This window comes from Oncorhynchus kisutch, linkage group LG13 (genome assembly GCF_002021735.2).
Source record: "Oncorhynchus kisutch isolate 150728-3 linkage group LG13, Okis_V2, whole genome shotgun sequence".
Classification (NCBI taxonomy): domain Eukaryota; kingdom Metazoa; phylum Chordata; class Actinopteri; order Salmoniformes; family Salmonidae; genus Oncorhynchus; species Oncorhynchus kisutch.
The window spans coordinates 33,010,374-33,028,564 of NC_034186.2; the positions used below are offsets into that span (position 1 = coordinate 33,010,374).

General features: G+C 41.8%; 1 protein-coding gene across 2 annotated transcripts; it reads left to right on the plus strand.

The window, feature by feature from the left end:
- The first annotated feature begins 41 nt into the window (after positions 1-41).
- LOC109901564 (tetratricopeptide repeat protein 39C-like) lies at positions 42-16,619 on the plus strand. Of its 2 annotated transcripts, XM_020497564.2 has the most exons (15): positions 42-805; positions 2,026-2,074; positions 6,003-6,131; positions 6,560-6,674; positions 6,897-7,257; positions 9,757-9,925; positions 10,070-10,163; positions 10,300-10,407; positions 10,514-10,623; positions 10,740-10,863; positions 11,560-11,657; positions 13,253-13,357; positions 13,476-13,514; positions 13,650-13,755; positions 15,451-16,619. In XM_020497564.2, the coding sequence occupies exons 1-14, from the start codon at positions 669-671 to the stop codon at positions 13,752-13,754; spliced, it is 1,743 nt and encodes a 580-aa protein (XP_020353153.1). In that variant the 5' UTR covers positions 42-668; the 3' UTR covers position 13,755; positions 15,451-16,619. The 2 variants fall into 2 exon arrangements, with proteins under 2 accessions (XP_020353153.1, XP_031641900.1); XM_031786040.1 differs by having other exon boundaries at positions 13,650-16,618.
- Positions 16,620-18,191: the final 1,572 nt, after the last annotated feature.

Consider the following 18,191-nt stretch of genomic DNA (forward strand, 5'->3'; position numbering starts at 1 on the left):
TGTTACTGTCATCAAATTTGCTCTGAGAAGGGGGGCAGAGCAGGACATAGGAAATGGTACTGATGAGAGGAAATAGCCAGCAGGCAGGGGAAGCTGATTTACCACAGCAGCCTTCATCTTTGAAACCTCCTACTAGAGATGCGCTATGCTATACGTTATGACGACAATCAGTTTTTCGACTGACGACAATCATTGCGTGGGGCAGACAAAAAAGCTAAACAGCCCTTTCTTCTTGTTATGTAATAGCATAAAACACAGCAAGCAGAGGAGACTTTGACTTTGTGCATTGCAAATATCATGACGACCAGCTAGCACATTGTAAATTACGAGGAAGAACAGCTATGTCTAAATGAATGTATACCTATTTTAATCTTAGAAATAGCATGTAAAGGGTGCATTTTGTGCATTTGCACGAATCTCGGATGCGCGCCGAGGATTAATTTACCGGTGACCAATTTGAGTCGCCTTCTGAAGAGGATTATCGCTGCACTGGTGTGATTCCTTCAGAATTTTGTCCGAAAGGAGCGTCTCTCACCTCATTTGTAAGGATATGCCGGAACAGTGTCATCATCAATAACCAAGTTGGGATAGTCTACTGGGAAGATTCATTTTGGAATCACATTTTGTTGAATATATTAATTATATCAAGCAGACGATAGGCATAAACAATGGCGGGCCCGGAGCAGTCCCAGCAGGTAGAGCAGAAAGCTGAGGCCATAGACGACGCTGAGCTCGCTCTTCAAGGTATCAACATGCTTCTCAACAACGGATTCAAGGAGAGCAACGAGCTTTTCAGAAAATATAGGTGAGATATTCTTCCTGGCCTTCATAATTTCATAAAACGTAGCCTATTATATGATCATATGTAGGTAAAGCAATATGCTGCACCTATCTAATCATGACAGATAACCTTGAATCATTATTAAATATTCACATGGTAGTAGCAAATATACCCCCCAGCAAATTGAAGGTTGGACAGAAATATTGATAAAACATCAGAGCTCAGCATATTTCCTTTGAGATCGTACCCATCAGAGCCATACAGGCTATTTTATATTTTAGGCTTATACAAGGCTTTGGTATCATTAAAGTATTATAATCTCAGTGGCCAATTGCATCAGTAATTCCCCAAACACACTGTCCAACTAAAGTCCAAAACACAAAGACCGTTTGTTCTCTTTGGTAGAACACACTGGTGCCAAACAGTGCATGACTGTGGTTAGGCATAGTTTTATTTGAAATGTTTAGCCTGTTTCCACTTGTGATTATGATTATGTATTATTTGCTTTACCCTTTTTTTCCTCTTAAAGCTGCAGATGAATGTTATTGAGTTGGTGTAACATACTGTAATGAAACAGGCAGAGAGCGTACAATATAGGCTAATGAAAGTCTAAATTTAAATCCAGTCTTGTCTCTTCAAACTATCCCCCTTCATAGCCCCCCCCCCCCTAAACAAGAACTGAAACAGTAGGTTATGTACTACATGCTGGCCCTGACATTCCAAACAGTTGAAGGGGTAATGGTGACTGAGAAATGGAAGGATAGTGCACTGCACTCACAGCAATCCAGCTATGTTTGTGCCAACAGGAGAAACTTCCACTTACTGTGCTAATTTTAGCTCCCTGGATAATCAAGCCATTCTCCCTCCATGAGTCGCTGATGATGCTGAAACAAAGGACTGAATGTCCCTCTCTGTAAAGCACTATGTGGGGAAACATATCTAGTGACTAAGAAGTTCATGGTTATTTTTATACCAATTTGATGAATGATTTTTGATAATCAATTATGATCTTTATCTTTAGTTTGTTTCCTTAGTAACACAACTTTTCCTCTTAGTCGATACTCAACATTCACTGGCTACTATTTCCCCTGCTTTCTTGAATTATGTTTGGTATTAGGCCGAAGTAACTGTCTTTATCGCTCACCCACTTCGTAAGTATTATATTATTTTTGTCGTCTTCTCCATACTTTCCATCCTTAACGTGTCTATCTCTCCCTTCCATTAACTCTGTCCTCTCTCTTCAGGACTCACAGTCCACTGATGAGCTTTGGGGCCAGTTTTGTAAGCTTCCTGGTGAGTTTCCTCAGACTGCATCTTGGCTGCAGTACAGATGTGTTGCCGTGACCCTTTGGTTGTTTTCCTGGAGATGGCTCACATCCTCTACTGACATTCTCTCTCATGACATCACCACAAGCATGCAAGCTAAGAGAGACAGGGCCAATTAAATGACTCATCCTAACAATGTTAGTGTGTGACATTACACCATACAGTGCATTGAGTGAGTTAGATGTGTCAAGACTTGACTCGACCCAATTTGTGAATGGATTACATCATCATGCCCACTATTGTCCATTTCCCCTAATTTTCAACTATTACCATAATGGATGCATCTTCAACTCATCAAAATAATTTAGCTGTGGAGACTATCACTCTCTTTGTAGTGATGTGTTTGACACTCTATTAGTCAGTCGGGGAAAAGAGAGAGAAGGCGACAGATTTTCCGTAAAATGGTCACAAAACAAAGTCCCCCTGTCACTGCCCCTCATGTCAGAGTTGGAGCAACTATGAAGGCAGAGATGACTTCATTCTCCTCTGCCCTCCCATGCAACAAAATGCCTGGAAGGATAATGCATCAGTTAAAGGACCACTGATGCATAGAGGGCCTCATAGTTGCACGAATGAAACATAATTTAAATCATCTGAAAAGAAAACCACATATTTACAAGGGTGGAGGATGCATATGTACAGTTGAAGTCAGAAGTTTACATACACTTAGGTTGGATTCATTAAAACTCGTTTTTCAACCACTCCACAAATTTCTTGTTAACAAACTATAGTTTTGGCACATCGGTTAAGACATCTACTTTGCATGACACAAGTAATTTTTTCAACAATTGTTTACAAACAGATTATTTCACTTAACTCACTGTATCACAATTCCAGTGGGTCAGAAGTTTGCATACACTAAGTTGACTGTGCCTTTAAACAGCTTGGAAAATTCCAGAAAATTATGTCATGGCTTTAGAGGCTTCTGATAGGCTAATTGACATAATTTGAGTCAATTGTAGGTGTACCTGTGGATGTATTTCAAGGCCTACCTTCAAACTCGGTGCCTCTTTGCTTGACATCATGGGAAAATCAAGATAAGTCAGCCAAGACCTCAGAAAAAAAAGTCTGGTTCATTCTTAGGAGCAATTTCCAAACACCTGAATGTACCACGTTCATCTGTATAGACAATGGTACGCAAGTATAAACACCATGGGACCACGCAGCCATCATACGGCTCAGGAAAGAGACGCGTTCTGTTTCCTAGAGATGAACGTACTTTGGTGCGAAAAGTGCAAATCAATCCCAGAACAACAGCAAAGGACCTTGTGAAGATGCTGGAGGAAACAGGTACAAAAGTATCTAAATCCAATCAATCAATCAAATGTATTTATGAAGCCCTTCTTACATCAGCTGATGTCACAAAGTGATGTACAGAAACCCAGCCTAAAACCCCGAACAGCAAGCAATGCAGGTGTAGATGCATGGTGGCTAGGAAAAACTTCCTAGAAAAGCCCGAACCTAGGAAGAAACCTAGAGAGGAACCAGGCTATGAGGGGTGGCCAGTCCTCTTCTGGCTGTGCCTGGTGGAGATTATAACAGAACATGGCTAAGATGTTCAAATGTTCATAGATGACCAGCAGGGTCAAATAATAATAATCACAGTGGTTGTTGAGGGTGCAACAGGTCAGCACCTCAGGAGTAAATGTCAGTTGGCTTTTCATAGCCGATCATTCAGAGTATCTCTACCGCTCCTGCTGTCTCTAGAGAGTTGAAAACAGCAGGTTTGGGACAGGTAGCATGTCCTGTGAACATTTCAGGGTTCCATAGCCGCAGGCAGAACAGTTGAAACTGGAGCAGCAGCACAGCCAGGTGGACTTTGGACAGCAAGCCAGTAGTCCTGAGGCATGGTCCTAGGACTCAGGTCCTCCGAGAGAGAGAATTAGAGAGAGCATACTTAAATTCACACCGGATAAGACAGGAAAAATACTCCAGATATAACAGACTGACCCTAGCCCCCCGACACATGAAGTACTGCAGCATAAATACTTGAGGCTGAGACAGGAGGGGTCGGGAGAAACTGTGGCCCCATCCAACAATACCCCCAGACAGGGCCAAACAGGCAGGATATAACCCCACCCACTTTGCCAAAGCACAGCCCCCACACCACTAGAGGGATATCTTCAACCACCAACTTACCATCCTGAGACAAGGCCGAGTATAGCCCACGAAGATCTCCGTCACGGCACAACCCAAGGGGGGAGCGCCAACCCAGACAGGAAGATCACATCAGTGACTCAACTCACTCAAGTGACGCACCCCTCCTAGGGACGGCATGGAAGAGCACCAGTAAGCCAGTGACTCAGCCCCTGTAATAGGGTTAGAGGCAGAGAATCCCAGTGGAGAGAGGGGAGGTAAACAAGTCCTATATCGACATAACCTGAAAGGCTGCTATGCAAGGAAGAAGCCTCTGCTCCAAAACCACCATAAAAAAGCCAGACTACAGTTTGCAACTGCACTTGGGGACAAAGATCTTACTTTTTGGAGAAATGTCCTCTGGTCTGATGAAACAAAAATAGAACTGTTTGGCCATAATGACCATCGTTAAGTTTGGAGGAAAAAGGTGGGGGCTTGCAAGCCGAAGAACACCATCCCAACCGTGAAGCACGGGGGTGGCAGCATCCTGTTGTGGGGGTGCTTTGCTGCAGGAGGGACTGGTGCACTTCACAAAATAGATGGCATCATGAAGCGGGAAAATGATGTGGATATATTGAAGCAACATCTCAAGATATCATTCAGGAAGTTAAAGCTTGGTCGTAAATGGGTCTTCCAAATGGACAATGCATACTTCCAAAGTTGTGGAAAAATGGCTTCAGGACAACAAAGGCAAGGTATTGGAGTGGGCAGAACTGAAAAAGCGTGTGCAAGCAAGGAGGCCTACAAAGCTGACTCGGTTACACCAGCTCTGCCAGGAGGAATGGGCCAAAATTCACCCAATTTATAGTTAAACAATGTAAAGGCAATGCTACCAAATACTAATTGAGTGTATGCAAACTTCTGACCCACTGGGAATGTGATGAAAGAAAAAAAAGCTGAAATGAATAATTCTCGACTATTATTCGGACATTTCACATTCTTAAAATAAAGTGGTGATCGTAACTGACCAAAAACAGGGAATTTTTACTAGGATTAAATGTCAGGAATTTGTGAAACTGAGTTTAAATATATTTGGCTGAGGTGAATGTAAACTTCCGACTTCAACTGTATCTACGAATCAGTAGATTTATTTAATGACTTCCTCTCTGGGATTCTGGAATTGCTCCAGTTACTTATTCAAGTAAATGTTCTCTGACTGACAGTGTGATAAAAGACCACTGAATAAGAGATTGTTGACCAAACAGTGTGGCTCTCACACGTAACACACAGATACAATCCTGATGTCACCGTGTAACACACAGATACACACAATAGGGTCCCGATGTTTCAAGTTCAAATTTCTAGTTTTATTGTCAGGTGCACAAGTACAGTGAAATGCCTTTCTTGCAAGCTCTTTCCCAACAATGCAGTAATCAAAGTAATCAATATCAGTCATACTATAGAATAAACTAGAACAAAAACACACAAGAAATTGAAATAAGTAGAACACGAGAAAGTAAGTAAGCTATATACATGGTCAGTTCCAGGGTCTGTGCCAATGTCACTGTGTTCCATGTGCTGTGGCCTAGAAAGGGCTCTTTGTACTGAGCCTGCGTTGTGAAAGCATTGTGTAACCCCTGTGTTATAACCCTCCTTCAGTCCGATTACAACACACTTGTGGCCAATACACCCCAATGAAAACTCAATCTGGTCTTATTATTAATTAAATCTGGTCCTTATTGTTTTAATTCATTCCATGAGTGTTTTCAATGTGCCAGCGTTAGCTGAAAAGCTCCAATGTGTTTGGGTGACGTTGCAGAATGCCATGATGACCTTTGAGGAGGAGAAGATGCAGACGGCGTGTGACGACCTGAGAACCACGGAGAAGCTGTGTGAGAGTGACAACGCTGGCGTCATAGAGACAATCAGGAACAAAATCAAGAAGAGCGTGAGTGAACGACTGATTACAGGCAGAGAAGCAGGCAGGCAGGCAGACAGATGTTTCATTTTACATGGAGCATTTATGTTTAGGATATCCCAACATTGGTAATGTAGCATGCAAAGTTCTGTCTTGATTTCGGCTGTTAAATAACATAATTGTTGCCAGCTGTTTCAGTATCAATAATCAAAGCCAAAATGGAAACAATATCTTTGTTAACAATCTTCTATATTGAGCGTGATATTGGCAACTATGAGATCATGTCAAACCCACACTAAATGTAATTGGTGTAACTCTCTGAAATAGAATGAAGGAATAGAATGGAGACCTGTTTATGATCAACACGGGGTTTCTTCATTGCATAGCTGGACTGACTGATGGTTTCGTTGAGAGTTGATCAGATAATGACCAGACTGCTGTGTGTTTCTGTCTGTCAGTTGGAGTCCCAGAGGTCAGCGGTCGTGGTTGTGGACCGTCTGCAACGACAGATCATTGTGGCAGACTGCCAGGTCTACCTCGCTGTGCTTTCCTTCGTCAAGCAGGAGCTCTCATGTAATGTATCATTTGTTGAATCCACAATCATTCAATAACAACTGTAATGCAAAATGGATCTTAACTAAATTATTTCGGATACATTTTCTATTCTATAATGTGATATGATTAATACCAGTCTACTGATTTTGGAAAACAAGTAAAATAGGAATCATGAGAGTTAACTGGATTTAACTTTCCATCTCCACTGGACTGCCTCTTACAGTATCTTCTCCACAACAGCGTACATCAAAGGAGGCTGGATCCTCCGTAAGGCCTGGAAGATGTACAATAAGTGCCACAGTGACATCAGTCAGCTGCAGGAGACCTGTGTGAGGCGCTGTTCCTCCCATGAGGAGGATCTGTCCTCAGACCAGGCCAATCACAACTCCCCAGTGGAGGGCGCTGTGACTGAAGAGGCCCTGGACCGGCTCAAGGGCTCCGTCAGCTTCGGCTACGGCCTCTTTCACCTCTGCATCTCTATGGTACCACCACACCTACTCAAGATCATCAACCTGCTGGGTTTCCCTGGTGACCGTCTCCAGGGTTTGTCCTCCCTCATGTATGCCAGTGAGAGTAAGGACATGAAGGCCCCACTAGCTACGTGAGTATGAGTATTACATCACTTCTGAGAGGGAGAGAGCGACTTACTACACTAACTAAAAGCCCAACAACAATTTCAAAATGTTTACTGAGTTACACTTCATATAAGGGAATCAGTCAATTTAAATAAATTCATTCGGCCCTAATCTATGGATTTCACATCACTGGGAATACAGATAATCATCTGTTGGTCACAAATACCTTAAAAAAAGGTAGGGGGGTAGATCAGAAAACCAGTCAGTATCTGGTGTGAGTGCCATTTGCCTCATCCTGCGTGACACATCTCCTTTGCATAGAGCTGGCGTGGTTACACGGGGTCTGCGGTTGTGAGGCCGGTTGGACATACTGCCAAAATCTAAAATGATATTGGAGGCGGCTTATGGTAGAGAAATTAACATTAAATTCTCTGGCAACACCTCTGGTGGACATTACTGCAGTCAGCATGCCAATTGCATGCTCCCTCAAAACTTGAGACATCTGTGGCATTGTGTTGTGTAACAAAACTGCACATTTAAGAGTGGCCTTTTATTGTCCCCAACACAAAGTTCACCTGTGAGTGATCATGCTGTTTAATCAGCTTCTTGATATGCCACAACTGTCAGGTGGATGGATTATCTTGGCAAAGGGGAAACGCTCACTAACAGGGATGTAAACAAATTTGCGCCCAAAATTTGAGAGAAATAAGCTTTTTGTGTGTATGGATCATTTTTGGGATCTTTTATATCAGCTCTTGAAACATGGGACCAACACTTTACATGTTGCATTTATATTTTTGTTCAGTGTAGGAGTTGAAGGGAATGACATTCAAGCAGAGGGAGAAGGAAAGGGATAATGTTCTTTTTGTCAGTTCTTTTTACTGCTTGAATGAGCTGATATATGTATGGTGCCTTCAGAAAGTATTCATACCCCTTGACTTATTCCACATTTTGTTGTGTTACAGCCTGAATTAAAACCCATCTACACCATAACCCCATAATGACAAAGTGAACACGTGTTTTTTTTTACAAATGGATTGAAAATAAATACAGAAATATCTCATTTACATAAGTGTTCGTACCCCTGGGACAATACTTTGTAGAAGCACCTTTCTCTAAGAGTCTCTAAGCCCTTTTTTGCGATCCATTGGAAAAACCTCCCTGGTCTTTGTGGTTGAATCTGTGTTTGCAATTCACTACTCGATTGAGGGACCTTGTGTGGGGTACAGAGATACGCTATTCATAAAAAATTATTGAACAACCTATTATGTCATTTGTTCAGCACATTTTTACTCCTGAACTTATTTAGGCTTGCCATAACAAAGGTTTTGAATACTTATTGGCTCAAGACAGTTTCTTTGAATTGATTAACTTCTAACATTTTCTACAAACAAAATTCCATTTAGACATTGTGGGGTATTGTGTGTAGATCAGTGACACAATCCCAATGTAATCAATTGAAAAATCAGGCTGTAACACAACATAATGTGGAGGGGGTGAATACTTTCTGAAGGCACTGTAGATATGATGTCATCATTTGAGAGAAAAGCAGAGCACAGGTCTTGATTTAGATTTAGGATGATGCGTTGTTACTCTGCACGATGTGTTTCAGCTCATCTCTTTCCCAGCTCTTGTTCCTGCTGTTTCATGCACGGCCATCTGTTTTGTCATAACTCATAGAGTATCACAGTGGCATATTATAATCATAGCGTATTTATTCTGTGTGTAATACAGGGAACCAGGGACAGGTTGTCACGATGGTTGTAATGATGAGACCAAGGCGCAGCGTGAATAGAGTTCCACATATTTTTTATGAACTGAAACTCACCAAAACAACAAACAACCAAACGAAACGCTATTAGTGTGCACACAGACACCTAACTGTAGACAAGATCCCACACCAGAAAGTGGGAAAAAGGGCTGCCTAAATATGATCCCCAATCAGAGACAATGATAAACAGCTGTCTCTCATTGGGAACCATATCAGGCCAACATAGACATACAAAACCCCTAGACATACAAAAAGAACTAGACATACAAAAACCTAGAGTACCCACCATAGTCACACCCTGACCTAACCAAAATATATAGAAAACAGAGATATCTAAGGTCAGGGCGTGACACAGGTGTTTGTTGTAAAATTTAACATTTGAAGTCATAGAGAATTGGGGACATATTGAGTACAATTGCATGCTGTCAGTGGCAGTTGAGTGGTGACTTATGATGACTAGTAGATCTAAGAATAGCAATAATCATTCCCATGCTTATTGGAATGTCTAGTGGTGAAAAATAGCCCTGAAACAAACAACCATTTGCTATTTATGAAATTTAGATGGTGTTTTACCAAATTACTGCAGTGGGGTTTTGTTCGATATGGCATCTTTACAAAGCTCTAATTTGACAAGAAAGGAAACCTTGTTGGATGTTAACTATCTAAGAACTTGAATGAACTCTAATCGATATTTATTAAAAACATCTTAAATTGTCATTGAAACAAACCGTTTGCATCTCTCTTCCCTGCCCAGGTTGGCCCTCCTGTGGTACCACACAGTAGTGCTGCCCTTTTTTGCACTGGATGGCTCTGACACTCAGGCAGGCCTGGAGGAAGCCAAGGCCATTCTGCAGAGGAAGGCTGTGGTCTACCCCAATTCCTCCCTCTTCATGTTCTTTAAAGGACGTGTTCAGAGGTTAGAGGTGAGCATGGGGTCATCTGAAGGTTAAATAACAGTATGATGCCACTTAGTGTTGTACAGGACAGTAAGTGGTTGTAGCTCGTAATTGTGTCAAGTGATGAGTTGTGTGCTATCTCCATCTCATCTATACCTCATCTATCTCCAGTGCCAAATTAACAGTGCGCTGGTGTCCTTCCATGATGCACTAGAGCTGGCATCAGACCAAAGAGAGATCCAGCACGTGTGTCTCTATGAAATCGGTACTTGTTAACCTCACATACATGCATGCCAACTTTCAAATGAGCACCCAGACATGCAAACACTCATCATGTACTGTTTACAGTCACTGAGAGACAAATCCATCTGTTGTACCTATTTGTCTTGTCTTGATTTCAGGCTGGTGCAGTATGATAGAGATGAACTTTGAGGATGCATTCAGGTCATTTGAGAGGCTGAAGAATGAGTCCCGGTGGTCACAGTGTTACTATGCCTACCTGACTGGAGGTGAGAGAGCCACTGCCCAGGAACATGTGGAGCATTGATCGATCATCATCATTTCATCTTTATCTTCTCAAAGTTATCTCACACTCTAAACCCCCCCTTTGTACAGTATGTCAGGGAGCTGCAGGGGACTTGGATGGTGCCAAGTGTGTCTTCAAAGATGTCCAGAAACTGTTCAAGAGGAAGAACAACCAGATTGAGCAGTTTGCCCTCAAGAGGGTGGGTCATTTTCATCTAAGTGTATTTACCATGTCTTTATCCACTCTTTGTGAAACTAATAACCATGAATCCTCTCCCTTTCTCTGCCTTGGCCTCTCTGCCTCACCCTACTGCAGGCGGAGAGACTGAGGAAGATGTCTCCCACCAGAGAGCTGTGCATTCTGGGAGTCATAGAGGTGCTGTACCTGTGGAAGGCTCTGCCCAACTGCTCCTCCTCCAAACTACAGCTCATGAATCAGGGTAAGGGCGGGAGCCCAACCTTTATCATCCTTCATGTCATCATATCTAAACAGCAATACAACAGGCATAAGCTTTCTATTACACTATCAAAAAATATGAAATTCTTAAATGCTTCCTAGAGAGAAGACTGAATCTCTTTACCCTGTTTTCTCCCCAATTTTGTGGTGTCCAATTGGTAGTTAGTCTTGTCTAATCTCTGCAACTTCCGTACGGACTCGGGAGAGGTGAAGGTCGAGAGCCGTGCGTCCTCCGCAACACAACCCAACCAACCAAGCCGCACCGCACTGCTTCTTGAGACAATGCCCACTTAACCTAGAAGCCAGCCGCACCAATGTGTCGGAGGAAACACCGCACACCTGGCGACCGTGTCAGCGTGCACTGCGCCCGGCCCACCAGTATGAGATGGGACATGGACATCCCTGCCGGCCTAACACTCCCCTAACCCGGATGACACTGGACCAATTGTGCGCCGCCCCATGGGTCTCCCGGTCGCGACAGAGCCTGGACTCAAACCCAGAAACTCTAGTGGCACACCTAGCACTGCGATGCAGTGCCTTAGACCACAGCGCCACTCAGGAGGCCTGAATCTCTTAGTTAAGGAGTTTCCTATGACACAGTGGGGTGCTAACCACTGTACTAACAGATTGTAAAGTATTGTACAATTTCTGTTTAAGACATCGTTCCCTCTCGTTTTAGTGTTACAGAGTGTGGATGACGCATCGTGCAGGGGTCTGAAAAATCTCCTTCTTGGTTCCATTCACAAATGCCATGGAAATAATAAAGATGCTATCCAGGTAATTAGATCATTTGTACCTAAGCACATTATTGTACTATCATTATATTATCATATGCCAGTACAAACAATTAAGCACTTATTAGTTATTCATTATCTAGGTATTTGTGCTGAATTACAGTGAATCATAAAGTATTCAGACCCCTTGACTTTTTCCACATTTTGTTACGTTACAGCCTTATTCTAAAATGGATTAAATAAAAAAATCCTCATCAATCTACATACAATGACAAAGCGAAAACAGGTGTTTATAAATTGTTGAAAATATCTAAAAAATAAAACACAGTAATGCCTTATTTATATAAGGATTCAGACCCTTTGCTATGAGACTCGAAATTGAGCTTGGGTGCATCCTGTTTCCATTGATCATCCTTGAGATGTTTCTACAACTTGATTGGAGTCCACTTGTGGTAAATTCAATTGATTGGATATGATTTGGAAAGGCACACCTGTCTATATAAGGTCCCACAGTTAACAGTTCATGCCAGAGCAAAAACCAAGCCATAAGGTTGAAGAAATTGTCCGTAGAGCTCCGAGACAGGATTGTGTTGAGGCACAAAATTGAAGGTCCCCAAGAACACAGTGCCTCCATCATTGTTAAATATAAGATGTTTAGAACCACCAATACTCTTGGTTGCCGCCCGGCCAAACTGTGCAATCGGGGACAAAGGGCTTTGATCAGGGCCTGATCGTCACTCTGACAGAACTCCAGAGTTCCTCTGCGGAGATGGGAGAACCTTCCCGAATGACAACCATCTCTGCAGCACTCCACTAATCAGGCCTTTATGGTAGAGTGGCCAGACGGAAGCCACTTCTCAGTAAAAGGCACATGACAGCCCGCTTGGAGTTTGCCAAAATGGCACCTAAAGACTCTCAGACCATGAGAAACAATATTCTCTGGTCTGATGCAACGAAGATGCAACGGCGTCAATGACAAGCGTCACTTCTGGAGGAAACCTGGCACCATCCCTATGGTGAAGAATGGTGGTGGCAGCATCATGCTGTGGGGATGTTTTTCAGTGGCAGGGACTGGGAGACTAGTCAGGATCAAGGGAAAGATGAACGCAGAAAAGTACAGAGAGATCATTGATGAAAACCTACTCCAGGAGTGGCTTCGGTAGAAGTCTCTAAATGTCCTTGAGTGGCCCAGCCAGAGCCTGGACTTGAACCCAATCAAACATCTCTGGAGAGACCTGAAAATGACGCTCCCCATCCAACCTGACAGAGCTTGAGAAGATCTGCAGAGAAGAATGGGATAAATTCCCCAAATACAGGTGTGCCAAGCTTGTAGTGTCATACCCAAGAAGACTCAAGGCTGTAATTGCTGCCAAAGGTGCTTCAACAAAGTACTGAGTAAAGGGTCTGAATAGTAAATGTGATATTTCAGGTTTTCATTTTTAATACATTTGCAAAAACTTGTTTTTTCTTTGTCATTATGTTGTATTGTGTATAGATTGATGAGGGAGAAAAAACGATTTAATACATTTTATAATAAGGCTGTAATGTAACAATTTGGAAAAAGCCAAGGGGTCTAAATACTTTCTGAATGCCCTGTATATCATTAGATTTTCCTTTGGTCTTTCTCCTCACATCTAGTCGTTCCAGCTGGCAGCCAGAGATGAGTTTGGTCGACAGACCAACTCTTATGTGCAGCCATACTCCTGCTATGAGCTTGGATGTGTCCTGCTTGCCAAGCCAGAGGTGAGGATATCTCAACTCAGACAATATGTGCATGTGAGTGTTTGTGTTCAACATTTAATTAAGGAATTTATCTCAATAAACAAATGAGAATTTTTTTTTGCATTGTGTTTCTTTCCAGACGGTGGGAAAAGGGAGAGCTTTTCTGCTTCAGTCAAAGGTACAGTTATCAGATTATATAAAAAGATGAATAGTTAGCGATTTCCTGTTTGAAATGACTGGTACAAACAGCCTTTGTCTTAACACAGTCCATTCTAATTGTGAGCTCGTCATTGTATTCTTTCCTCTGCTTCAGGAGGATTATGCAGGCTATGACTTTGAGAACAGACTTCACGTGCGCATCCACTCAGCCATGGCCTCGCTGAAGGAAGTGGTACCTCAAAGACCCGCCGACCACTGATGTAATGATAACTCAGCCTCCAGCTGTGCATTTGATGATACGGGAAGCATGGCTTTTACTATACATTGAAAGCCATTCAAAACCACAGTATGTCAGTCTCATCAGACACATTTTTATTTTCTTATACACACATCCAAGTACAATAAACCAACAATTTCATAGTCAATACCAATCTAGTGTATTTGGGGGGTTTTAGCCTTGCAACCCATCCTTCCATTCTGTGGACCATAGGATACAAGTAACTTCTTGAAGAGGCACACCTTATATCCATTTCAGGTTTTCTTGACCATAGGTAGTAATAGTACAGTTAACAGTAGGAAACATTGTCAACAAACATTTTCATCAATAGATAATTCTTCTGCAATGAGAAAGTGTTATAGTGAAGTCAAAGTGTCAACAACCCTAAAAATGATTGAATAAGAACTTAGTGGCCTGCTACTTTGTGGTATTGTATCACGCAGCGTGCCATGGAACGCATACCATTAAGCAGTAAAAACGTTTCATTCTGGAGTTTTTCTGACATTCACATTATAGCTTACAAGTAATATGCACAGCCAAATGTAGTGTGACATTTTAGCACAATTTTAGTCCAAACAATGTTATAGATTAACATGATTTATTTTAGTTTCTAAGCAGTGGGCATTGATCTGCACACTATGCATACAATTGCAGGGGTATTAGTAACCCAGGGACCTGAACGCTTCTTTTCTACAGCTGTGTACTATAAATTATAATGTTTTTTTTTTCCATGAGATACTTTGGATGACAACACCCTTATCAGGACACAGAACACATTTATATTCATATTTACTCTGGTTTTTAAACAAAATGCAACACGGTCCTATTAACTACAGACATTGTAATAACCACGATAGGATTTAAGTTATTCAAACTGGACATTCAAGTTTGATATTCTGTCATTTTAGTGTGATCAGGCTTTTCTATCATCAGGCCACACTGATGACGAGTGAACCATTCAAGACAGTCTAAAACTAAATTGAAAGTGCAGGGTATTGTATCACTCTTTTTATAATCACTCTGAGGTGCAATAAAAGGCAAAGCAATAAAAAGCTAAAAGTCTGCTCATTTTACACTGGAAGTTTCATTAGCTATTTCAAGTCCCACTTTACAAATAAACAAATTATAAAGGCTACACAGCACAAATAATTTATTAGCAAATTCATACTATATGAGAGGTGATATAAACTGTCTTTACTTCATACTACATGAAGGGTGATATAAACTCTTTAATTCATACTATACTGAACAAAATTATAAACGCAATATGTAAAGTGTTGGTCCCATTTTTCATGAGCTGAAATAAAAGATCCCAGAAATGTTCCATACGCACAAAAAGCTTATTTCTCTCAAATGTTGTGAACAAATTTGTGTACATCCCTGTTAGTGAGGATTTACCTTTTGCCAAGATAAACCATCCATCCATCCACCTGACAGGTGTTACATATCAAGAAGGTGATTAAACAGCATGATCATTACACAGGTGAACCTTGTGCTGAGTACAATAAAAGGCCACTCTAAAATGTGCAGCTTTGTCACACAACACAATGCCACAGATGTCTCAAGTTTTGAAAGAGTGTGCAATTGGCATGCTGACAGCAGGAATGTCCACCAAAGCTGTTGCCAGATAATTTAATGTTCAGTTCTCTACCATAAGCCGCCTCCAATGTCGTTTTAGAGAATTTGGCAGTACATGCAACCGGCCTCACAACCGCAGACCCTGTGTATCCACGCCAGCCCAGGACCTCCACATCCGGCTTCTTCACGTGCGGGATCGTCTGAGGAGGGAGATGGGGGGGTGCTGAGGAATATTTGTCTCTGTAATAAAGCCTTAATGTGTGGGGGAAAAAAACTAATTCTGAATGGCTGGGCCTGGCTTCCCAGTGGGTGGACCTGGCTCCCAAGTGGGTGGGCCTATGCCCTCCCAGGCCCACCCATAGCTGTGCCCCTGCCCAATCGTGAAATCCATAGATTAGGGCCTATTGAATTTATTTCTATAGAGTGATTTCCTTCTACTCAGTAAAATCTTTGAAATTGTTAAATGTTCAATTAAATTGTTAAATGAACATGCCATACTAATAAAGGCATTTTAATTAATTATATGAAGAGTGCCTTGGTCCTCCTTTCTTTTTGATGACCAATTTACCCCTTTTACCAAAGAGCACCTTCTGTCTACCAAAATTTACTATTGTGTACCTTAGTAGCGCTTCCCTTCCTCCTCTTTCTACTTGTTAAATGTTGCGTTTCTGTTTCTGTTCAGTATACATGAAGGGGGATATAAACGGTCTTTGCATTGTGCTTGTCAAATGTGGAATAACTCTTTGCCACCCTTCATATAGCATGGTATATTATTATGAATGATTTCTGAAACATCTATATAGGCCTTGTGGTAAAGGGCTTGTGAAGGCTTCAACATGCTTTGTTTCCTTTAAAGTGGGACTCTTTTTTTCATGTTCAAGGTTGTTTTTGAACATTGTTTTATCTACACTAAAGTCAGTCACTGACCTCCCATCTTTTCCTGTGATTGTGTAAAGGGATGTAAGATGTGGTGTGATGTATACCTTTTGACTACTGGGTGTGTGACCAGTAAGTGCTGGTATAAAGTAAGTTCACAGCTGTAAGAGAAAAGTGTATTAGAATGACATGTAATAAATAATGAGTTAAATGTCATTATATGTATACCAAAAAACGGGGACATTCCTTTCTTAGAAATGTGTTCTATCCACTTTGTTGTGGGGTTGTGGAGGATTATGTGGATAGAGATGGTTACATTGTAACAGGAAGTTGTTCCTATGTGGTGTCAGAGCCCTACATACTGTTCAATAAAGTGTTGTCAATTAAGTCTGCATTTCGAATGAGCTGTTTCACTTTTATGCTGACAACATCCGTCTTGTGGCTTAATTTATGTCCATATGAAAAACTGAACCTTTTCTATAATTAGTTGGCACCATTTGGAGGTGGTGGCGGCAACTTCAGAAGACATGTATTGTGATCTAAAGCTCTGACGACATTCCCACGTGTGGGCGGGCCATGCCCGTTATTATGACGAACTGCATAATTGTATGTTTCTATATTTTTTACTGACGTATTACATTGTTACCTCTTGGTAAATTCATGTGACAACATATTTCTTTGCATTTGGAATACGGGAATAGAAAAGAGGACGTTTTTTTCGCAGAGTAAGTTAACCTAGGCCTACTTTTCAGACAAACGCAGACAAACTTGTATAGTTGCACGTATAAATTCAAATGAAATATTCTCAGAAGCTGATGTGTTCCTTATATAAAGTAATAGCCCGATATATTAGATTCATTTAATTTATATAATATTTCCCTTCAGGAGAATTATCTCAACGAGGTGAAAGATGTCCTACAGATATTCCGCCAAAGTGCCTCCGGGCTTGATGACTCTTTTGGAAGGCCTCAGTCGGTCCGTGGTGAAAAGACGGCCAGAATCCATCTCACAGTTTGCTACATTTTACTTCGCCGAGCTCTTGCACTTCAGGACAGGTACACATGTTTGTTGAGAATAACTGCATTTTTTAAAACAAAATATCATGAAATATGTTGAGAAAACTGAAGTAACATGTTTCATTGCTATGTTGGGCACAGAAAATCCAACTCTTGCCATCAACGACCTTGTGAGAGAATTCAATACAAATAAAGGTAGGCCTAACTAGATAATAGCCCATAATGATAAGGCCATACCCAAGTACCAAAACAGGTACCTGAAGAGTAGCCTACTGTAATAAAAATGGAAAGTCCATGGCAGCACAAGACATTAATAAATGTGACTATTACAAATCTCCTGGCTTTGTAAGAAATCACAATTAAAAATCAATCAAATACCGTGACCCTTATATTTATTTTTCTCTTATAGTGCCTAAGTTCCCAAGTCATGGCATTGGCGCTGTGATTGCTCCGCTGGCAGTTCAGAATGAAAGTGCCACAGCAGTGTCTCCTGGTGGTCAATATGTCCAACCATTTGGAATTTACCCTCCAGACAGGATTTTCCAAACTCTTCCCAGTATTCCAGGAGTGGAGGAGCAGGATGCTGAGCAGCCCTGGGTCCACGGCCAGAACATTCTGTACACTGGCACAACGTTGCCTGGTCTATCAGGTTGCAAAGAAGCTGCAGAAGCAACCTCCCTGCCAAGCCAATACCTCAATGACTCTGGCCTCCAGAGAAGTATGCAGGCAGTTACCACTAATGTGTCCCCTCATCCCATCTCAGCAGATCAAGCCGAAGATTTAGTCGTCTTCCGCAGGAAATTCAGGAATGACTGCATGACGGCTACCTGTGATATCAACTCTGCTGCCCCAGACCGGTGCCGGCAAACCAAGTCAGCTTTCCTCGAGAGGGTTCCACTGAGTGAGATCTATCACATATCCAATGCTGTTCTGATCAAGACACCTTCTG